The 23,860-nt window shown below is 38.4% G+C and overlaps 1 protein-coding gene across 16 annotated transcripts in view; it reads left to right on the top strand.

The window, feature by feature from the left end:
* The first annotated feature begins 302 nt into the window (after positions 1–302).
* LOC132330539 (sodium channel protein type 1 subunit alpha) overlaps positions 303–23,860 on the top strand; it is a 63,296-nt gene continuing 39,738 nt past the window's right edge. For 3 of the 16 annotated variants that reach the window (XM_059853020.1, XM_059853027.1, XM_059853012.1), the window contains exons 1-12: positions 303–610; positions 7,248–7,366; positions 11,674–11,763; positions 12,550–12,678; positions 13,395–13,486; positions 14,407–14,679; positions 18,947–19,010; positions 19,402–19,543; positions 19,694–19,900; positions 20,360–20,665; positions 21,388–21,735; positions 22,944–23,076. In XM_059853020.1, the coding sequence (XP_059709003.1) occupies positions 347–610; positions 7,248–7,366; positions 11,674–11,763; positions 12,550–12,678; positions 13,395–13,486; positions 14,407–14,679; positions 18,947–19,010; positions 19,402–19,543; positions 19,694–19,900; positions 20,360–20,665; positions 21,388–21,735; positions 22,944–23,076 (2,167 nt within the window). In that variant the 5' untranslated portion in view covers positions 303–346. Of the gene's footprint in view, positions 611–7,247; positions 7,369–11,669; positions 11,764–12,549; positions 12,679–13,204; positions 13,297–13,394; positions 13,487–14,406; positions 14,680–17,705; positions 17,715–18,946; positions 19,011–19,401; positions 19,544–19,693; positions 19,901–20,359; positions 20,666–21,387; positions 21,769–22,214; positions 22,219–22,943; positions 23,077–23,860 lie in introns of all 16 variants that reach the window. The other 13 variants (XM_059853021.1, XM_059853013.1, XM_059853017.1 and 10 more) reach the window with 12 other exon arrangements.

Genomic DNA, 23,860 nt, shown 5'->3' with positions numbered 1-23,860 from the left:
AAGAATGCATTTGATTATTCTTAACTATCATACTTTTCTTTATTTGGAGTAAAAGACTAGCATGCTCCTGAAGCTGAGAAATTTTTACAATTTCAATAACCAGTGTAAGAACAACACAAGTGCTTCTTATTGATGCCTAAACTGCTTACTTTGTCTTTCTTTACATAATTTTCAAATTGTGTCTTTTAACAATTCAATATAGAAAAACAATTGCACTTGAAAATAACTGCTACAACATTCTTACTTGGTGATTTCAGCATGTTTATTTGAATTTTATTTTCTGCTTTCTTTTAGCATTTTCCTATGCAGAAGAATAAATGGTAATTAAAATGTGCAGGATGAAAAGATGGAGCAGTCAGTGCTTGTACCACCAGGACCAGACAGCTTCCAATACTTCACTAGAGAGTCTCTTGCAGCTATTGAACAACGCATTGCTGCAGAAAAAGCCAAGAACCCTAAACAAGATCGCAAAGACGATGATGAAAATGGGCCAAAACCAAACAGTGACTTGGAGGCAGGAAAAACACTCCCCTTTATATATGGTGACATACCTCCAGGAATGGTGTCTGAGCCCTTGGAAGACATGGACCCATATTACATCAATAAAAAAGTGAGTCTAATATCAATCCTGTTCATGAGCCAGTGTTTGCAGTGCGTTATCAAGCTCGTTTTGTTTTCTTGGAGTGGATCATAGAGCTTGGTACTTCAGCATGGTGATTTTCAGCCATTTGCCTTGATGGTTACTAGCTTTTCACCCTTTTCTTTTAGTTTACCTCAAAATTTACTTCCTTGGTATAACTGACTTTATATCAAAGGACCACTTATATCAAAGCTGAAGCATAATATGTGATCTTTGATTCCAAGCAATATGTAATACCTATACAAACACGTGGATATGCAATACATATATACTTTGTGAACTTCTTAAAAATGAACATACATTCATGTTGAGTACACCAAAATTCTCTAAGGTTCTCCAGATTTAAAACTGACAGCATGAACTGATGCATAGAACATTTTGTTCACAGCAATCTGCTTTGATAGCAAATGCTTAGGAAGTTTATGGAATCAATAGGAAAACAAACAGATAAGCACCGAATGTAACAAAAAGAGCATAAAAACTGATTTTAAAGTTTTAGTGAAACTGGCCTTGGGAATCCTGGAAACAGGCCTGGAATCCTTTCAGAATGCTCCTGTTGCACAGCCTATAAGCAGCAGAAAAAGTTCATGCCATATAGCTGTAGCTAGATTGGGTGATATTTAATTACTGCATTCTCTGATTGTAAAAACTGTCAATATTATTATAGGTGTTATTTTGACTTTCACAAACTGTGTTCTGAGTGTCTCAGCTTGCTAAATTGCATGTCATTTATGAGTCCTATTTTGACAAGAGAGAAAATACTGTGTGAAAGAGCAATTTTTTTATCTCTATTATCTGGTGCCTCTGAAAGAGCCTTTATCTGCCATTCACAGCATATGAAGATTTATCTTCAAATCACAGTTCTACTTTTACAAAGATAAAAGATGTGTTTCTATAAAAGCAGGCCTTGTGGATTTCTGGACTAATTGTGTCTGTTTATGATACAGTATTCCATGTAATTTTATCCCTACCTGCCCATAGCTCATCCTGGACCTTTAAAGCCAAATCAGTCTGTCTTCCAGAAAAAGAAGTGAAAACAGATACATGATAGGTATGACCTATGATAGATATGCCTCTCAAACCCTTGGGAAGACCCTTTCAGTCCCTTCAGTCCCTTTTCACAAAACCTTACTAAATCAGCCAGCTCTGGTGATAGAATTGCAAGAAATGGAGAGAAACCAGCTGAGCATATTCAGTCAGGTTTCTGTACTATTTGAAAGGAAGAATCTTTTTATTTGCACACTAAATTTATATGGTCCAAACACACCCACCCTGGGATTCTCCTCTGTCTGCTGAAGTCCACATATTGTCTCTATGCACGTGCTTTAGTCTTCTACAGGATGGAAATAGAAACAGCCCTGTCAGACTAAGACAAGGCAAAAATTTCTCAAATTCTCTCTGTTTTTTCTTCTTTCAGTAAGAGAAAAACAAATGTTCATAACAGAAAATCAACACCTATTTCAATTTTTCACCTGTAATTTTACTTTAAAATATCTAATTTCTAAATTTTATTATCTAGCTCTATGTGAATTCTGGAAATACTTATGTCTTGTTTCACCTGTACTTTAAAACTATTGGCAGCAGTTGATGCTCTTGCAAGTCTCAGTAGGAGAAATAATTTGAGAAAAGCTTGTAGCAGGAGTAAACATCTCTAGGAAGATGCATAGGAGAGCTCAATGTATTTATCTCTGTAATGTTTAACATTTCAGCTTCTTCTTTACCCCTCTCTGAATTCCATCTTGGTAAGCCAAGAAGTTCATCAGCACACCCTCTCCAAAGTGACAGTGTGACAACTGCTGCACAGTCATTAGAGATGTTGTGTTTCTCCATGGTGAAGCATCTATCTGAAATGGATCTAATGAAGAACACCAGAATAAAGGAAAATGCTTATTTGCACAAAGGGTTAGGGCAAGTGTAGAGGATTAACCAATGCCACTGGTTTTTTCAGAGCTCTGTTAAGATCTCTGCATAAACTATAGCTGATTTATTGACAGAAACTGCCTGAAAATTTGGCTTCCAAACTTTCAAATAGGGAACACAAACGGTTGCTCACAGCACTGGTCTCTATGTTTATTTGGAAAAGCTGTATAGGAATTTTAGGAATATTTTTATTACAAGCCTGGGTCATTAATGAAGTCATCCATCATTTGCCTTATATGCAAATACTGCATATCTCTTGCCTTTTTTTTTTCCTATATACCAAGATTGATCAAGCTCACTGTATTTTTCACTCAGTGAATGTTTTAATGTCACCTAGAGTGTTTTATTTCCATCCTTGGCACTGCTTTTTCTAAGCGAAAGGTTTGTGCGTGCCATGATTTGATCCAGTTTAATAGAGAATAAGACAGAAATAAATACATATTCTGAGCTGGTTTGAGAGCCCTAATTTGAGCCTGAGGTAGACTTGAGATGAAAAGTTAAAATAAAAAATCTTTTAAGAGAAGAAAAATCAAATGGGTATAATAGTTTTATGGTTTTGTAAGTGTGTTTCTCTGCCAAACCTACCATAAAAGAGGTCATATCCATACTCAATGCTAATCTGAATTTGAAAGGAAAAGGAAAATATTGATAACTGCTGTTTGACAGTAGTACAGCCCATTATAGCAGGTTTACACACTTGATAGTGTTTTTGATTTGCACTGTATCACAGGTAGCCTGAAAGCCAGCAACTGTACCCTTGAAACATAATTATTTTATTGTAAAAGAATAGAATAATGTTCTCCTATACTTATGACTTCATCATACTGAAATGCTGCTGACTGTGGTGGCCAATAAAGCTGGTCTTTAGAACTGTGAGATTTACCATCCTGAAGGGTTGCACTGGTCTTTTTTCCCTCTTTTTTTTTTTTTTAAATCCAAAATTGATTAAAAGTGAACAAGAAGTTCACTCATGTTGTGTTCTGCTCCTGTATGAGTGCAAAGCAGTGTGTTCCCAGTACAATAGTGCCTGCCTGCTCGTGCTCAGGCTGCCATCACAGAGGATCAGCAATGTTCACTTCAATGTCTGCAGAGAACAGAGCAGCTGGGATCCCCTAAGATCCTGACCTGCGGGCATGAATCAAAGTCTGGTCCTCTTGGTTTCACACTTTAGGTGCTGGCTCTTTTCCTCTGAACCTAGGCTGCTGCCTTCAAGAGGAGGGAGAGCATAGGTGGAACTAAAGTGGGCAAAACTTCACTTTCCTCCTGCTATGATAGAGATATAACATTGTTTATTTCCACTCCATGCCCTGCCTCTTGCCAGAAGGAGCTGAATGGTGTCTGTCAGCAAAGATGCCTCCTTTTCTCCTGGCATTTCATGCCAGTCCCTAATCTGATCAAATCACCAACTCCTGGGTTTCCCAGATGTGTCTTGGGTGGCAGAAAAGCCAAAAAGATTCTGTAAAATTGCTTCAATTTATTACACCAGTGAAGGTGAATGCACTAGTGATTTTGGATGTTTTCATCGTTGTGCAATAGTTTTTAAGTGGAAAGTTCTAGCAAAGCAAAAAAGGACTTGCTAGAAAACATTGTTTCAAAAGAGAACTACAAACCCAAGCAATGGAAACTTCTCCTATGCCATGAGTGTCCTGTTCTAGCTGCTGCAGGAGCTGATCCAGAGATGCTGAGGACCCAGCTCAATGTTGTATCTGCTCCTGTCTTTCAGAAGGTGGAAATGCAGTGGGGTAGCACAAAGTGCACTAAATGTAGCCCTCCAGAAACTACATTTAAAGCTAACTAGGAGGAAGGAGAGGAGAAATAAGGTTTTGGGAACTCCTTATCCCAAGAGGTCCTCAGAGACCTTATCTTTATTCAGTGTTGACTCTTCTCTCTTAGCTACATCTTCTCAAAACACTCCTCCTCCTCCTCTTTTGCCATGCTAAGAATTCAGTTTCTGGCTCTATTTCAATATGGCAGAAGATGGATTGGGTTTTAGGTTACAGAAGCAAAAGCAGCAAATCAGGGACTTCCTTTCAGGGAACTCTGAATTTATATTTGCACTCACTTTGAGTGTGAGTCAGTTTTGTGCCTTGTTAAAAATGAATAAAACATAAGGCCTGAAATCTATACATAATCCTTCATAGAAAAGCATTCATGTTACAATTTATTTAGAATTTATCTAGCTTTTCTTAGTGTATGTCTACTTTGTCCTGACAGCTTTGGGTACAATCCTTCATGTTCATCCACACTGCCTACACATTGGCTTGCATCTGGGTTGAGCGTGGAGTGAGATTGAGCAGGCATAGCAGGGAGCTTACACAGGGCATATCAGCTCTTACCTCTACTTTTTAATGAAAATCCTCCCTCAGAAATAAAGTACAGTTTTAATTCATATTTAAGGCTAGAAGTTGGAGGACCAACAAAGTCATTCTGAAAGCCCAAGTCACAAAGATGCTTTGAGTGAAAAATTAAAACTGAGGTAGGGAATTTATGTCTTGTTGGTTCTGCTTATGCAGGGCAGCAGAAAGTAGAACAGCTAAAATAGCAGCAGCTTCCAACTCAGACTGGAACTGTGCCAGCCTGCTGTTATTTTCCATAAGGCATGATAGAAAATAGATGTATGTTTAATATGCTCGTGTTCAAAGATTTTTAAAAAAATGTAGGTTGACTAAATGAAGGTGCAGTAGTCTTAAATACAGAGTTAGTAGGAAGTGTGATTTTTAATGCATTTTGTCAACTACCTCATAACTACAAAAAAGAGCATGAGTTGGAGGCGTCTGAGATGTGAGTCCTGGGGGCTGGGGACAGACCTGGCAGAGGAAATTCACCTTCCCCCGGGGGTGTGAGGCTTTAAAACATTGTGCCAAAAAGTCATTCATCTGGTTGGTTGCTTCAGTAGTTGAAATGAAAGCTTCATGTAAGGCCAGGTCACCTGCAGGCTGTCACCTGTAAGCCCAGACTGGATGTGTAGTTTGGAAACATTAGCTCAGGCTGTCCTCAGCTTCACATGCAGTTTCTCCATTTCTGTGCAGAAGTGGGAAATCATATACATATCTTACACATTCCTACACATCTTGAGTTTGTACTCAAGACAGTGTAAAGTCTGCCTGGAAGTGTCCCTTACTCCTAGGGGGGTTGGTTTGTAGGAGAAGGTGTTCTGTGTAGAGCTGTCATGGGGGGACAGCTCAGGAAAGAAGCCACTGGGACTGGAGCAGCTTTGGCTCACAGTTTAATCCTTGCTTCTCCTCTGCCTTCAGTAAAGCCCCATCTCCACACCTCTCTCCACTTCCTGTGTGCTCCTAGACATTTGTATCTGTACTTCACAGTCCATACATTCTAAACTTTCCAAATCTCAGCAGAATGAAGCATTGTCTTCCTTGAACCTCCTTGGCATATTTGCCCTGTCTGCCAGCCTTCCTGGAAATAGTCATGGAGTTCACTGCTTACAGTCTTGAAGCAATACTTGATGTCATGGACACCAGAGGAAACCAACATACCCTTGTCTACACTTCCACTGGAACTCTAGCTTACAGCTCATTTCATCAGCATCTTAAAAAAATCAGGGAGGCTTTCTCATAGCTTATGTGCAAAATATATAACTCTGACAATGGAAAAAACAAACAAGAAAAAGAGCTATTTAGGAAATTTTCCTTTAATTTAGTTTGAATTTAGGTTATTATTCTTGCATTGTCCCTTTCACTGGATGCAGATTTCTTCTGAGTTACTGAATCTTCCTTCCTCTGCACTGTTTTTGATTCTCTTCTGATTGATCTTGCAGTTGAAGAGCACCTTAGTGACACAAAAGAACCTGACAGCCCACATTTTGTGTGCTGTAGTGTTGGGGCAGGAGCAGCTATGATATCCTGCAGTGGAAGAGAAGCAGTGTTTGCAGAGTTTGCTCTAATGCTGCTTATCTTTGGCTCATGGATTTCTTTGAGACATTTAACCTACAGAGTCTTCTACAATCCTCTGAAATAAGGCTTGAATGCCTGCAAATTCCTCTAAGTTTGATTAGCTCCATAGATATTAAAAGCTCATTTTTAAAAGAATGTGTTTTCTGGGAAATTTTCACAGCTGAAAACCACAATTGTGCAAGAGGATCATTTGGGATCATCTCTTGCTCTCCTCCAGTGAGGTATATTCAGATTTCCAGTACCCAGAGACCTACCTAAATATGGCTGGATGTGTTACTGCTATTTCCCTCTCTCCTTAGCACAAAGCCCCAAAAATTAAACAAGTGGATAGCCTAATAAATCAGTTTCCAGAAGGATTCCTAGTTAGTAAGACGAAATAAAGCCCACAAGTAGGGTGGAATGCACCACCACACCCTGCTTGTTCTGTTTCAAGCAGTGAGAGTTTTCTGGGGGAAAAGATAAATAAAATTACAATTTTAGTTAATAATTTATGCATCTTTATTTACAAGAAACACATGAAAAGGAATATTTCTTTACTGAGTTTGTTTAATGAAGTAAAATAAAAACATTAATGAATTGAATTTATTGCATTTTCATATGTTAGAGTCATCAGGTAAGTACTGGAAATAATCTTTATCTGAAAAATGATTCATGGTTTTTTTGTATTGAGTGCTCAAAAAGTTACAATTTTGGTGATTGCTTACTTGTAACACTTTTTAAATGAGAATCTACAGTGAATAAACTCTGATAAAATGTCTTTTCTTTCTCTTTTCCAGACCTTTATAGTATTGAATAAAGGGAAGGCAATCTTCCGATTCAGTGCCACCTCTGCCCTGTACATTTTAACACCCTTCAACCCTCTTAGAAAAATAGCTATTAAAATTTTGGTACATTCATATCCTTTTTCAGTGGTTGTTCAAAATGAAATTACAAAAACAGATAATGATTTCATCATAAAGAAAGCTCCAGGGTCCTTCTGGGGCTATCCTCAGGGTCTGCTGCAGCAGTGTGCCTGAAGCCTGCCTTGTGCAGGCTGGTTTTCACATTCCCAAACCCTCCCAGCTGCACCATAAGCCTCTGCCCAATTTAATACATTGCCAGAAAGCACAGGCAGCATTTCTTGCATTTCCCAAGCATTTCTGCACTTGCAGATGGTGGACAGACTGGGGGACCATAACTGATGGGATGGTGCACAAGGTAAAGCTTTAGTGCTGCCTGGTGGTCCTGACAGGTTGATGGGAATTTCTAGTGGGAGATGTTTTGGTGCAGTTGGTTTTTTTTGCAGAACCTCAGGACTGAGAAATGCAGTTACCAAATGAAAATTTCAGTGTGACAGGATGACTTTTAATGTTGAACAAGTAGTGAAAGGCAGAAGCCTTATTAGGAGAGACTGCTGGCAGAATTTTCTAAGTCTTTGGAAAAAGTAAGAAACAAGGCTGATGGCTCAGAACACCCTTTTCTCTGAGCTCTGGGAAGGTAAAGCAGCTTGAGAGAAGGGGAAGGTGTCAGGCTGGAGAGGAGTTAGGGAGCATTTGGGGACAGTAGCTAAGGGAGTTGACAGAGACCTACAGACACAGTGGTGGTGATGGTGAGAAAACACAGCCAAATTCTGTCAGATTGCAGCCTCCAATGAATGCTCATTCCTTCACATGACACTGGTTTGCAATACCTTCCAACATTGCATCTGGCTGAGCAGTGGGCAGTGCTTTTCACTGGCATATTGGTTGCTGAGTTTGGTCTTGGTTTTAAGTTTCTGCTAATTGTCTTCAAAGAGTATCCAGCTGATCTTGATGACAGGAAGAACAAAGGAAATTCCAAAAGACAATATGTAATTTCAGTATTTTTCTTTCCATCTATGAACTGATCATGTAATTTAACTCTATCATAGGAAGAGGTTTTCTTTCAGTATATGGTCTGATTTCTTCTTACAACCAGCTAACTATTGCAGGAGCTATTTTTATCTTTGATATAGACATAGGATTGGTTTTATTTAATTTAAAACATAAGAATAGATGTGCAGGTTCTATAATTTTCTATTTTTAAAAATATTATTCATTATAGTACAAACTCTGCAAATATTGAAGTGTTTTAACTAAGGACCATTAAATATGTTCCTTTTTACAGTTCAGTCTCAGCTATTTATACAAGATTAGCTACCTACATAAAAAAAGATGAGGGGTAAAATTGGTAATTATTTTCAATAATCCTCTGATTTTTATAGACAAACTCTATTTCCTCCACATTTTGTGTCAGGTGTTTGGCATTTTGGCCTTTGTAATGAGGCAGAATGTGCCTTTAACTTTCAGTGTGATTAAAGACAAGTGTTGAGCACAATGAAACTAGCACATTGGTTAGAAAACTTTTACATATCTGTCCTCCAAATCCTCTGAGCCTCTGTACAGGTGCTCTGATCACATGAGCCCAGACACGTGAGCAGAGATTGCTGCCCTGCAGAGAAACAGAGTGGGTCTCTTTCCAGTGCCCCCAGACTTTCCCTGCAATTATTCTCGCTGCCAGTACCGATTGCAATACTGAGTACAGAAACTGGTAACAGCATCATTTTCTCTCTGCTGACTCATCTCCTGGTAGTCTGCTTTTTTTTTTTTTTCCCCTCTTCCCTTGTGCCTGCCTGACTAGATTTAAGGTAGAACATGGAACTGAGGAGGCAGCACAAGAGTGATGGGAGATGGCCAGGCTTTGAATAGGAAAGAATGAAAAGGTGAGAATAAGTAGAGTGTTGAGCAGTCAAAAAAAGGGAGGTGGCAGTGGTTGGAGCTGCAGAGTGTTAGAGATTTCTGTTAGAAAGAACTGGGGAGGTGCTCTAGAGAAAATGTGTAAGTGCTCCTGTGCAAGGCTCTGGAAGCCTAAATTGCAGTATTCCTCAGTGTGGCCTGACTGCCAGACAGTATCTGTGAAACCAGTTGGCAATATTTGGTTTTTTCCCAATTGTTTCATCTTCCACCAATCCACACAGTCAAGAAGAGACTTCAGCTGCTCCTGTAATAGATTAGCTTGAAGCTGTGTGGTGCCTCTGCATGCCTGTATGGGAAAAAGGCAGCACATTTCCATGAAGGAGTCATCATAGATCAGATTTTTTTCTCTATGTGTATAGTTGAATTGTATAGAACACAAAATAGTAAATTAAGGGAATATTGAGCTTGTAAATCGATCACTCAAAATGTGGGATAGGACAGGAGAGATGCACAGACATTGAATGTGTCAGTTAGTTTGAGATTGCCAGAGGAGAAATGGTCAGTCTGTATTTCTAAGTATTTTAGCCCTTAGGGAGCATCTGCTCCCTTTCAGAGTGAACAGCACTTTGGCCACTTTTGGCTCCCAGACGTGCCAGGTTTTGTAAAGAGTGAGCAATGTGCAAGGACCTGCCTGTGCCCTTGTGATGAGTGGTACCATGGCACTGAGCTGTAAGCACTCGACACACTGCACAGGGGTAAAACCTCAGCTCTCCTCAGAGCACATTGCACTTCTCTAACTCTTTCATGAGACAACTGAAACTGCAGCCACACACCTCCAACTTGGATTCAAAATGGATTCTCTATATCAAAAGGAATTTCCTAATTTAGCTAAAACAGGCTCTTTAGACCAGTCTGTGGATTGTGATGACAAACAAACACTGTAAGGCATTCTAATAATTTATTCCAAGGCACCAAACGAGTTTTACTCTACAGAGTTTGTATGGCAACATGATCTTCAAAACTAGCTAAGGCACTTACTGAAATATACCAAAATGTCCACTGCTGGATCAGCCATTGAGGCAAAGGGCACACATCTGTCTGTGGGAATCAGGCAGCCACCTCCTTCCCTTGGATTTGAGTGTTTATTGAGAAGTTATGCTAAAGTTCTAATTTTCAGCTGCTCTAAGAAAAGATCTTAAGGATTGCAGCAATTTTCTGAGAAGTTCAGATCGTAGTGCTATTTTTCTTTTTTCATTTTGTTTTTCTTGATGATATAAAAATATACCCCAAACAATCATATGCTATCTACTTGATTAAAAAAAAAATTAAATCCTGGGCTCTCAGATACCAGTTTAGCTGTAAAGAGCTTCCTTTAGTTTGAACTATTTTCTTTGCCAGATATGGTGATGCAAGGACTTTTAAGGAATACATAATTTAGAGAGATGACTAGAGGAAAAATAAGTTAACCGTTTGGTATAAATGTGTAGCAGTGCTTATTTTTTGCTGCCATCATGTGGCCATTTTGAACCAGGTTTTTGTCTAGTTTGGTTACTTCAGTATTTCCAAACGTTTGAATTGATGTTATTGCCACAAAAAAAGGAAGAACTGTGCTGTCTGAAGAGGAAGGGATCTGGTGAACAAAGAACACTGCATTGAATGCCATGAAGCCCCAGTGGATTGTCCCATCTCCCTAGAACCAGCCCCTCTGAGCTGTTAGTCTGGGTTTCATAGTCCCAGAGTACCTAAATGTTCCTTGCTGGAACATCAAATAAAAATTAATTTCATTCTAATCTTCACTAGTTTTCTGTGATTTTCAAGCAATTGACACAGCTATTGAAGCATTTTCAAATTACAGCATTAGTAGAAACAGATGCACTGATTTTGCTGGGTTTTGAGAGAGACCAAAAGTAATACTAGAAAACTATTCATGTTAATCTCTGAGCTCTCTATGGATTTCTGTTTCATTGATTGAAGCATTAAGCTGGTGTTAGGGAAACATGGAATGCATTCACTTTAGCAATTAAAAATATATTCTATGTTTTATTCTGTGTTTTCAGCAGACTGGCTGTGCTGGGTACTGACTCAGCTCAGTTCTGACTCTGGGTAAATAGAGGAAACTTTTTTTCCTTTGCATATGCCAGTTCTTTAGTACCAAGCCTGTAGAAATAAAAGACTAACACTTATTCAGTCATGCCAGGTACTTAAGGCAAACTGTATATTCCTGAGAGTTATTTTGGTTTTGGCAGCTGCTCAACTCATGTTACCTCCCAGGGTGTGAGAGCCATCTCCTTTCAGGACCAGCTGAAAAAAAAACATCAGGACACCAGCAAAGCAACATCAGAGTGTCAACAAATCGAGACCAATATTAAAGTCTAATGTACTAAAGTGAAAAACGGAGGTTAAACAAAGCCTAAAAGTTTGGTGAAAGTGGCAGCATTTTACTGTACTTAAGCCATGACTGATGTGATCTTGTGTGAATAGCTACTGTGTTTTCCTTAACTGTGCCTACATTATTCAGCATGCTTATCATGTGCACTATTTTGACCAACTGCGTATTTATGACCATGAGTAACCCTCCAGACTGGACAAAGAATGTAGAGTAAGTTGCACATTATTTCAATATATCTTTGTCTGTTCCTCTAGGAGTTACCATGCCAGTAACTGCAGTGCAAGATGTGCTAGCAAGAGCTATCGTGAGCCACTATTTCCTCTCTGAACTATGCAGAAATGTTGAATAATTATTTGAATCTCATTCTAGTAGAACAACTGGGTAAAAAAAAAACTATGAAAATAGTTTAAAGATAGTATTCTACTGAGATTCCACTAGTTTTCTCCATGGTTTAGCACCTACCCATTGTTTTTACCCTTCCTTACACCATTGCATTCCTAGCAGAACCATGGGCACTGCAGTGTTCATGTCAGTTAAGAGCAGCATACAAGCAAAAGTATTACTAAAGTGAGAATGAGAATTCAGTGCACGCTTGCATCCTTCCCTCCTTAGAGCCAATACCAGGTGTTTCACTTGTTGGTGACTCAGTATCCAGTAACTTACACTCACAGCTCTCTCACTTAACAGTAAAGGTCCTAGTAGTGCATACTTTTAAACTGAATGTCACCTATAAAATTATCTGTTATTTATTTGATGGATTTCTTTATTTTTATTCATGTACAAGATCAGGACTGCTGTGCTTCAACAGCACAACTAATGCATGTCAATACACAAGTATCTCTGGTTAATATAATGCATTTTAGAAGAAATTGCTTATTTACTGTATTTCTTATCTGGCTGTGAAATAAAAAAACTCCTTCATTTGATCACATTTCTGTCAGAATACCAGTGTAAAATATTGCTACTTATTTTCATTAATTTTCCTATATTTTTCAGGTATACTTTCACTGGCATCTACACATTTGAGTCACTAATAAAAATCATTGCAAGGGGCTTTTGCTTAGAAGATTTTACTTTTCTTCGAGATCCGTGGAACTGGCTTGATTTCACTGTCATTACCTTTGCGTAAGTTCTTGTTTTTTGCTTTTTCTTGGAGAGAGGAGGGCAAAAAGGGCATGAAATTAGTATCGATCCATACCAATTTTGTTAAATGGAAATTCTTTTATGGACTTACTTTTGTCTAAAACAATTTTCACTTTCAAAACTGCGTATTTTGATGTAAACATAAATACTGCAGAAGCCATTAGTACAGCTAGTATTAGAGAGGCTAATTTCATGTCCTGCTTTTTTTTTTTTTTTTTTCTGAGCAGAAAAGGAGCTTCCCTTTGACTTCATTCTCCAAACTTACCAATTTAGTCTAGATAAATTTTAGGCTTTCAAAGTAAAATCAGTGCGATTCACTTCAGAGACATTTAATTTAGCGGAAGGCTCTGAAAGTATATTAATGCAAGGCAAACTGCAGTGAAAGGTAAACCTCTGACTGTTGCTGTTTAAGTTTTTGCTAAAAACGCCAAAGCGGTCTTGATGAAAGACCCAAGTAAGTAGCATAAACTTTGCCTAAATTCTGAATAACTGTGATTTAATCCTACAGGTATGTAACAGAATTTGTAAACCTAGGCAATGTTTCAGCTCTTCGAACTTTCAGAGTATTGAGAGCTTTGAAAACTATTTCTGTAATTCCAGGTAAGAAGTAACTGGTGTAAGGTGTTAGGCCCCTTTTACCTCCCAACTGTTCCTTTTTATCCTGTCATTGTGTTTGTGTGTGAACTCCCCTATTACAGATATGTGACAGAGTTTGTGGACCTGGGCAATGTCTCAGCGTTGAGAACATTCAGAGTTCTCCGAGCTTTGAAAACAATATCAGTCATTCCAGGTGAGAGCGAGGTTAAACACTGAGGCTGACTTTAATTCACCAAAACAGAATTCATATTTTTAAAATATAAGCCTTATTTCTTTCCACAAAAAAAGCAGGAATCAGAAGATATCAGGATTCACTGAAATCTCTGATTCATTGCTTTTGAAAATGAGCACTTTCCTTTTGAAATCAGCCTTTGAGTTTAACAGATGCTTGCATGAGACATTGCAGTACACAGTGTGTGTGGTTTGCATCGTATGACGTCAAGCTTTCTTCTCCACATTCAATGAGTATTAGTAACCCTAAAGTTTTCTTACCCATGTGTATCCTTACCTACATGATGTTATGTGGTATTTTTTGTGAATATCTGTGTCTGAAAAATAAAACTGTTTGAAATGTTGACTTACTGAGATGATGAAGGAATAAGATAATAAAGAATAGCATGGGTGTTGCATGGGGGATTTATTATCTTAAAAAGCTACAATTTTCCAAACCATTTCCAGTTTTATAGCATTAAATTTGAATCCTATTTATCGTTGAACAGGCTTTTTACTACTGTCTTCTAAATCTAGTATGTTATAAAACTGATAGTAGTAAAGGTTTGGAGCAAGATGTATTGACAAATGAAAAGAAAGAAGATGTTTACGTGAGATCAGTGTACAGCATGAATAAAAAATTATTGCTTGTTTTATCATTGAAACAAGTTGTTTTGAAATATATGCAGCTCATTCCATTCACAGTTCCAAGTGGACATAAATCTCAGCTGTTTATTCATTTTCACAAGTGAAAAACCTCTTCACAAAAATGTTGTTTCACAGACATTACAATCATGTATTTGGGCTTCTGCATGAAATCTGTAACTTTTCTGGGAGACATTGTAATTCATGTGCATTGAAAAAGTTTCCAACATCAGAATAAAAACTCCTTTCCATTTGCAGGCCTGAAGACGATTGTAGGAGCCCTGATTCAGTCTGTGAAGAAGCTCTCAGATGTGATGATCCTGACTGTGTTTTGTCTGAGTGTATTTGCACTGATAGGGCTGCAGCTGTTCATGGGCAACCTGAGGAACAAATGCCTGCAGTGGCCTCCAGAAAATTTTACTTTGGAAACAAATATTACGTCCCAGCTGAACAGCACCATAGGTGAAAATGGTACATTGCTTAATTCAACAGTGGCTGTGTTTGACTGGAAGGGGTACATTGAAGATGAAAGTAAGTATTGTCTGCAGAATTCTCACTGAAGTGGTTTGTGGCTGACCCAGTTCTTAGAAGGAGGGAGGGGAAGGGATGATACATTTTCTTAAGACAGAGCAGGAGCACTATTTTCTCTCTCGTATGTTTGCTCTAAAGGCCTGCATGGAAGAGAGAACAAGGAACATGGTCTTGCTACTTGGAATAGCTTTTTTTTGTCAACTGCATCTGCCAAATTCTCATCTCCCCTGAGACAGAAAGGTCTTAAAATTCAATGCACACAGTTCATGTTGTGAGACAGGTTTGCATAGAGACTGTAGATGTAAATTAAGAACTAAAGGGGAGAGAGGGATACAAAAGGAAAAGATATTACAGTGACCAGCTGCAAAGAGAAGTCATGGGGTCTCCAGGTGAGTCTTCTCACTTGGGTATCCTTTCCAGTTCAGCAGTGACCACAACACTTTTCCCACAGCATCTCAGTGATTTTCATTATCATCTCCTCAAATTCCCTACAGCTTGCTCCTTCTTACAGTGCTATTAGCACTAATTGGAGTGCCCTTTGATCAGACTGGGTGCTGCATGGCTGCCTGGCTTTTAAGCTTGTACATGCATGTTATTAGGTCACTTAATATAAAGCCACAAGCAAAGAATAGAAAAAAGGAGGAGAAAAAAAGGTGAATCTCACACCAGAGACAATTCTTTCCTGTGAGCACCTGCTGTGGCAATAGCGTGTTTGCAAGTGTCATGTCATGAGAATAAAAGTGACATGAAGAACAACATGAGGTACAGGAAAAATAGTGCCCCAGAGGCTCTGGAAAACACTGCCCCAGCAGCTTATGTGTAAGGCTGCAGGGAAACTGAAAGGCAGGATAGAGAAGTGCAGTTGGAACAATATAGAGGCTGAGGCACCGAAGGCACTCCAGGGCAGCCAGGACTGACTAATTAAGGCTAAAAGTCTGCAGCCAAAAAGCTAAATAATATCCTGTTCACATAAATAAATTATTGACCAGGAGGACAGAATTACCCCTGGATTTAGCATCACTGCAGTTGCTACTGGAATACTATAAAAAGTTCAATTTAGATAGAAAGTTGAAAAAAATGGAGGAAGTTCAAAAAAGAGCAGAATGATTAAAGGGTTGGAAAACTTGCTTTATACCAAGATAGACCAGGAGCTCAGCCTACTTAGCATATCAAAGAGAAGGTTTAAGGGGTGATTTGATCACAGTTGAAAAAAAAAAATCCATGGGGAACATAATTTTCATGTAGACATATCTTTGATCTAGCAGGCAGAGATATAACAGGTTCAACAGCTGCGAGTCAAAGCCAGAAAAATTTTGAATAGAAGTGAGACAGCTTCTAACTGTGATCACGCAGCTAATCAATGACTATGATGGATTATAATTTGAATTTCTTAAATTTCTTAAACCAATCTTTCTGTGAAACTCAATTTACTTGAACATATGAATTCATGGAGATCCCATGCTATGGGGTATGACAGTCTCCTAATGAAGCCCTAGACTTCAGGGCCAAACTTAATTTCCTGACTTTTTAAGAAAGATTTTATAAACTTAAGTTCTGATTTCATTTGATTTTAAGAAGACCTGAAGCCCCCTGAAAATTAAGCTCAATTGAATTTTTTCCAGGAAATACTTTATTGAAAGGCTACATCTGCCTTTGGTATATTTACAGAATTTCATATGTATTATGAAATTTATAATGAAATTACAAGTCTTATTATGAATTTAATAAGGCTATCCTTGCTTACCAGCAGTTTCAAAGAGAAAAATTATCTTCTCACAGCTTCCTGCTCTCTTTTTGCATGTGGGTGGGCAGACAGGATGCAAAACCCAGCTGCTTCACAGGGCAATAAGCTGTTCTTTACCTGCAGCTCAGAGCAGTGCAGTGGCAGTGTCTTTTGCAAGAATTATGGAAGTTATCATGCCATTATTTGGGTATGCCATGCAGAAAAAGGCATGTAAGCCCTAATGTTACCACTGAGCTCATTTTTGGAAACACCATTTAGAGGGCCTTTAAGTAAGCATTCCTGGCTTTAATAAGTCAAGCACTTTCTTTCCCCCCCACCCTTTTCTTTTTCCAAGATAAGAATTCTGATAAACTTAGCTCCAGATAAGCTGACATTTCTTTCCATAAGCAATTTTTTTCTGAGAAAAAGCATCTCACAATTTATTTTATAAATAACACTTATTCTCTGTTTCTCATATTATACCCTATGCTTACTCAAACAGCTTTAATCTTTCTTGAAGTTAGGTGCTCACCTATCAGGGAGCTTCTCCCATTTCCCAATCAAGTAAAAAGCAGTCAAACTTACACCATTGGTGTAATGAGGGATTTTTTTACTTCTCTTTGATATACACACCTATGCTATTCAGCTTGTGTGTCATAAAAATTTTCCAATCATGATAATATTTTGAGCACTTGCCCAAGTGTATCAGTGCACTCAGCCTGTGTGGCTCTGGTTTCTGTGGAGCTGGCAAGTCCAGCAGCCTTGCAGGGCTCATTCTGTCTGAAGCACAGAACCTGAATGCAGAGCTGCTGCAGCAGTTCAGCTCAGCTGCTGCAGTGCTGATCAGGACTGACTGCTCCATGTAAACCACATCAAGGCACGTTTGAATTCTTCCCAGCAAGCTGCTAAGCTCCAGCCTGTTTTAATCATGATTAGCTGACACAAGGCAGGATAAAATTTGCTTCCTAAGGGTCAGCTGTGGCCAGCATCCTGTCAGCTTTCTGTTTACAGCTGTGTTTCAGCACAGAGCAGCTCGGCAATGCACACCAGCCCAGAGTGACAGCAGCCACACACAGGGCTGGAGATTGTTCCCCGTGAGATGTGGATGCATCATTGGACTCTGAAAATGAGTCCTTTGCAGAGTGTCAGAACAAGGTCTACTTACAGCTTAAAGACTCCTTTTCCCAAATGGTGACTTTTCCTCACAGGATGGAGTGATGAGGCTGGCCCAGGTACTGTGTCCCTTCTTGCAGCAAATCAATACATGCTGAGCCAGCATCTTGTGACACCTCTTCAGTCTCAGAACTCATTAGTGCCTGTAGCAGCCTGGCTTGGGCAGCACAGGCAGAATCCAGCTGAATCTCATCTGCACTCATTTTCAAATGAGATCGTTTTAAGGGAATCTAACAGGACAGTTAAATGGAAAAGAAATCCAATGTGGGGTTTAAATGGTCTCAGGAAACAAGAAAGGTACCACCTTGATCCTGAAGCTGCTATGATTCAGAAGTGTTGGAGCTAGGGAGGTGCTCAGAGGAGCATCACCATTGTCCCTGCCCTGTCCTTACAGACACCCTGAGGCAATACTGTTGGATCCCATCAGAAATGTAACACATGGTCTGACCCTGTATAAAAAACATCCTTATGCCTGTGACCAAATGGGAGATTGTTATTACAGGAGAAGCTTGTCCTGTGATAATTCTTCCAAAAATCAAGACTGTAGGTATCTGCTTTGAAGGGGAAAAACACTTCTCAAGGATACAGTCAAGATGAATCTTAATAAGCACAAAGTTTTTCTCATCTCTTTGTTCTTGTAAGACGAGATAGGTCAATGTCTTTGTTATCTAAACCTTCTAAAATGTCTTTTAAATATGGCATTACTGTACAGACATTGGTATGATTGGTTACAGGGTGATTTGGTGGAACTTAACCAATTTATTTTACCAAGGTGTTCAAAAATTTTGTCATGTGCTCTTAAAATCTTACTTAAGAAGTTTTGACTGCTGCAGTAATTGTCTGAGTTAAATTTAGGTGTATGCCAGGGCCTTCATACAGTCAGTGGGCTACAACTGCAGTGTGTGCACCCATGGTCATCAGAGCCCCTGGCAGCTGGGTGGTTTTTGCAGGGTTTACATATTTGATAACTGTCACTAGTTCTCGTGAGCAACAAACTGAAGCCCCTGGCAATACTGATCAAGAAGTTTTGAAGAAATTATGAGAACATTTTTTTATGTAGATATTAATTTTTCTAATAATCAACTGTACATAATTTCACAAAGCATTGTTTAGTTCAGTGAGCAGACAGAAGGGAGAATCCACAGAAGGGAGGAGCACTTGACAGAATTTTTAGAAAATTTTGGTGTTTTAACAGTGAGTGCTGTGAGCAATGGTGCCTAATGAAATTCATAATGTCATCTACTCTAAAACTGTTGTCCTGCTGAGAAAATAGCATTGCTTGCTTAAAATTGGATCAGAAATCACCATAAAACTTTAGAAATAATGGCTATGTTTTGAATTTTATAATTTTTTAAATTCTTTTTGAAACAGGTCATTTTTATTTTCTGGAAGGGCAAAATGATGCTCTGCTTTGTGGAAATAGCTCTGATGCTGGGTAAGAACAAATTTCATCATTTTATTGCACCCTGTAGAAATTAGATCCACATTCCATAGATGTGCAGTGAGAGTGGGGCTTATTTTGAGTGACCACTTCCCTAACATAAGAAAGACTTTTATACTGGGCTGAAGATCTGTATTCTTGATCTGTATTCTTGATCTGAGCTCAGTGGACTGGTCAGGTAAACTGAGTGTTTGCATGATGAACAAGTAATTTAGTACCAGTACAGCTCCTGCCTGGTTGAAAAGTAAAGGAGGAGCAATACCTGATGATGAAACCTGGCAAAATGGGTTATTTTGCAGTTCTGGCTGCACATACGAGTATACTAACATCCAGGTGATAATATTAAAATATTACTAAATAGGTAATGTCCAGTTTGTCTTTGTAGGCAGTGCCCAGAAGGGTATACTTGCGTGAAAGCTGGCAGAAACCCCAATTATGGCTACACAAGTTTTGACACCTTCAGCTGGGCTTTCTTGTCACTGTTTCGGCTAATGACTCAGGACTTCTGGGAGAACCTTTATCAATTGGTGAGAAATTTTTAATGAAAAATAGACCAAATATGTTTGTATCAGTGATGCAAAAGGACCAGAGTCTATTTTCTTATCTGAATTTTAACAGTATGAAAACCAGAACTGTTAACATATACTTGCTTAAAAATGTATTGTTATTATTTCCAGACACTGCGTGCTGCTGGGAAGACATACATGATATTTTTTGTTCTGGTGATTTTTCTGGGCTCTTTCTATCTGATAAACCTGATCCTGGCTGTGGTTGCCATGGCCTATGAAGAACAGAACCAAGCAACCCTTGAAGAAGCAGAGCAGAAAGAGGCAGAATTTCAACAGATGCTGGAACAACTGAAGAAGCAGCAAGAAGCAGCACAGGTATAGTTTATGGTGTAGTAATGCAGGACTGTAAGGAAGTGAGTTTATTGAGATATTCAACTTCTGCTTTCCAAAATTGGAAATATAAAGCACCCTGTTTATCTTCCAATGACTGAGCTAGCTCAGAGGTTTTCTATTCTGCACTGAAGAAGGGTATTGTGAATGATTCAGCCATCAAGAAGGAATATTCAAAACTAGGTATTGGGTATTCTCTATGTTTTTCTAGTCTAGGCCATTAGCTCAGTATGGTACATTTCTGCATTTAAAATTTACTCATGAAGGATAAGTCTATGACTGACACATATCTTGAGTCAACTGATAAATAATAATTAGAAGAAAAATCTAGGGGAGGATACCCTATACAAAGGGAACTGGGACTTTTGGAGTAGAAATTATGTATAAGTAAATTAAAGAAAGGAAAACATCATGGTTTGCTCAATTCCTTCTGCATCATGGCAGGCAGCAGCGGTGGCAGCAGCAGCAGTAACAGCATCTGCAGAGTCCAGGGAGCCCAGTGCTGGAGGAGAAGCAGGAGGGCTCTCAGAAAGCTCCTCAGATGCATCAAAATTGAGCTCAAAGAGTGCAAAAGAGAGGAGAAATAGAAGGAAAAAAAGGAAACAGAAAGAACAGTCTGGAGGAGAGGAAAAAGAGGAAGATGAATTTCACAAGTCTGAATCAGAAGACAGCATCAGAAGGAAAGGTTTCCGATTGTCTATCGAAGGCAATAGACTGACATATGAAAAGAAGTATTCTTCTCCACATCAGGTACTGCCCATAGCTTTTTCTTTAGTAAAAACATATATTTAAAGCATCATAGGCTGTTGCAAAACTACTTTAGTCTTTCTAAAGTTCAGTAATCTGATTCTACTGCATAAACAAAGGAAATACTGATACTTTATAGTGTTGCTAGGGTTTGAGAGGAAGTGCTCTAGCTGCTAGATTGCCTAGCAGCTAGAAAAAACTCAGAATTAAATGTAACCTCATATCTCTGTTCTTTAAATGGGTTTATTTAAAAATCATATTAAAATATTCTCTGATTGATTATGTAGGGTTCCTTTTAGATTATGTATTACCTGTTAAAATGCTATAGTATTTTTCTGTTATGATAGCCTCACATTTTTCTTTTTTTTCAATGATGTTTGAGCCAGTATTTGTTCACTATGGGCAAGATCCATCATACATGAAACAAAGTGCATGTATGGGCTTCCTTTTTTTCTCGGTGGGAATAATGCAACTAATCTATTTGGCAACTTCAGCTGAAAAAGGAATGTTCAGCACTGGTTTTGTCTTAAGAATCCATGAACAGTGACACTTCTATCTGCAAAATATATCTCTAATGAAATACATGCAAAACTTTCAGAGTAGCCTGTAGCTTCCGGGTAATACGGGTACTTTTATTTATGAAAAAAAGAAAACCAATGCTAATCTAGTAACAGCGCTAAGTTCGAGGATTTGAGCTAATAATCATGTATTTTATTTACCTGCAGTCTTTGCTGAGCATTCGTGGCTCCCTGTTTTCCCCAAGGCGCAACAGCAGAACAAGTCTTTTCAGCTTCAGAGGTCGAGCAAAGGATGTAGGGTCAGAAAATGACTTTGCTGATGATGAGCACAGCACTTTTGAAGACAACGACAGCAGAAGAGATTCTCTCTTTGTGCCGCGCAGGCACGGAGAACGGCGCAACAGCAACATCAGCCAGGCCAGTAGGTCATCCAGGATGCTGGCAGTGTTTCCAGTGAATGGGAAGATGCACAGCACCGTGGATTGCAATGGGGTGGTTTCCCTGGTTGGTGGACCATCTGTTCCTACATCGCCTGTTGGACAGCTTCTGCCAGAGGTGATAATAGATAAACCAGCTACTGATGACAATGTAAGAAAGTTTTAAATAGCTCAGGCATGGTGGCCTCTTACTGCACCAGCCAGTGTTTTCTACAGAATGGAACCCTTGGCAATGCTTCCTGGTTGGTCAAGCTATGAATGCTCCTGCATCTTGTAAACTCTTTAGTAAATAAAAGAGCTAAGATAGGTTTGCAAGCTAAGCATTTACTTACAAAGATTCACATAACTAACAAATGCAAGTCACAGTTTCCAAGTAATACAATAATAACTTACACATTCATAAAAATGCTATGCTTCACTGTATTACAGTGCCATACTTTCCTTTAGCTGATCTAAAGGTCCATCTAGCTATCGTAGTTGATATACAATGGAAAATATTATACAAAGATGTTATATAACTGCAATCAATATGATGCTGTACTACCACTATCAAAATTAGCATTATTAGTTAATTTTGATATCACTCTTCCTTATCAGCCTGGTTAAAAAATGTAAGGAAGTTGTCAATTCCTTATTACCATTTATTTCTCATTCCTATACATTTTCCATCCATTTCTGGTGGAGTATTGTAGTATAGACAACAAATACTTCGCTGGAAGATCAAAGTTCAGTACATACTTCTAAAAATGCAAATGGTTGTGTGAACATATTGGCAGCACATATTGCTGCCATTCTCTTACCACACAAAGGTAAGAGAAAATGTCTCCAAAAAATTTCTTGCTTAGTTCAAATTTGTCTACTCAGACTGCAAAAAAATACTAGCATGAGGAAGCATGAGGAAGTCAGACTTTTCTTACTTGCTACAGTTTGATTAGGAGAAAAGACTATTATGTTGCAAATCCCAGAATATCCTGTCAACAGGAACAAAGGAAAAAAATTACAGTTTGCAAAATTTTGTGCAATATGTTGAACTCAACCTTTTTCCATTCGTTTAAATTTGTTTAAATGTTTTAAGGCTTTTCATATCTTAAAGAAAAAAAATGCAAAAATTGAATAAATAAACTCTCTGTCAATCTTGAACTGCAGGTACCTGTGACCTAACGGAATTCTAAAATTATTTAAAAGGTACTAAAAAGTAATAAAAGTCTGACATGATAAAATATTAAGTGCACGGAGCACGTGTCCAAGCTAAGACACTACTAACAGGCTTATGTAGTATTTGCTTTTCTGGTTGTTCCTTCAGCGTGGTCTCATCTCTCTGTATAGGGCACCACGACAGAACCAGAAATGAGGAAGAGAATATCAGGTTCTTTTCACGTTTCTATGGACTACCTGGAAGATCCAGCTTTAAGGGAAAGAGCCATGAGTATTGCTAGCATCCTCACAAACACTGTGGAAGGTGTGTGCTATGCATAGCTTAATATTTAATCCTGTTTTTCTCATAGATTTCTAAAAGTTTGAGTTGAAACTTGAAAACAGATTTAAAATAGCTTAAGTACAGATAACATCTAACAAACTGACATTTATTTATCAGTAAACTCAAAGCTCTTTATTTATTAAGGTTATTACATAACTAAGCATTAAAGTTATTACATAAGGAAGCATTTCTATCTCATTGTTTTGTCACCATCTAACTCATGTGCATGGTCATAACTGAGTGGGTACTTATGCATAGTAAATAAAAATGCATTACTGGACACAGAAAAAACACTGAACATTTTTCAAACGTATGCAACGATTGTTAAAAAATATAAGCATTTCTGCAGTTCTAGCTATTCAGTCGTTTTGTAAAGCTATTCTAGATTATCAAAATGTTTTTTTCTTGAATTCAGAATGAACATTTTCACTTAAATGCTGCAAATTTCAGAATAAAAATATTTACATTGTTGAACAGTAGGTGGGAGAAACAAGCTGAAGTGTAATCAAGGAAAAATTAAATACATAATACAAACCGATGCATAAATTGATGCTGATTGGCATAATGATTGTAATACAAAGAAGTCATGCTTTGTGCTACAGATATGCTTTGAACATAGCAAATATATTCAACAGCAATTTTTAAAGGCTTTCCTTAAAAGCCCTGTGGAATGGGGACTTAAATGAGGTTAATCAGTACCACTACAGACTGAAAATTTGACCAGTACAATTCATATTGGAATGAGGAATGTTAGAGAAATCACATA

This window comes from Haemorhous mexicanus, chromosome 8 (genome assembly GCF_027477595.1).
Source record: "Haemorhous mexicanus isolate bHaeMex1 chromosome 8, bHaeMex1.pri, whole genome shotgun sequence".
NCBI classification, from domain to species: domain Eukaryota; kingdom Metazoa; phylum Chordata; class Aves; order Passeriformes; family Fringillidae; genus Haemorhous; species Haemorhous mexicanus.
Note: the sequence above shows the minus strand (reverse complement) of the source record. Positions and strands in the feature narration are given on the sequence as shown.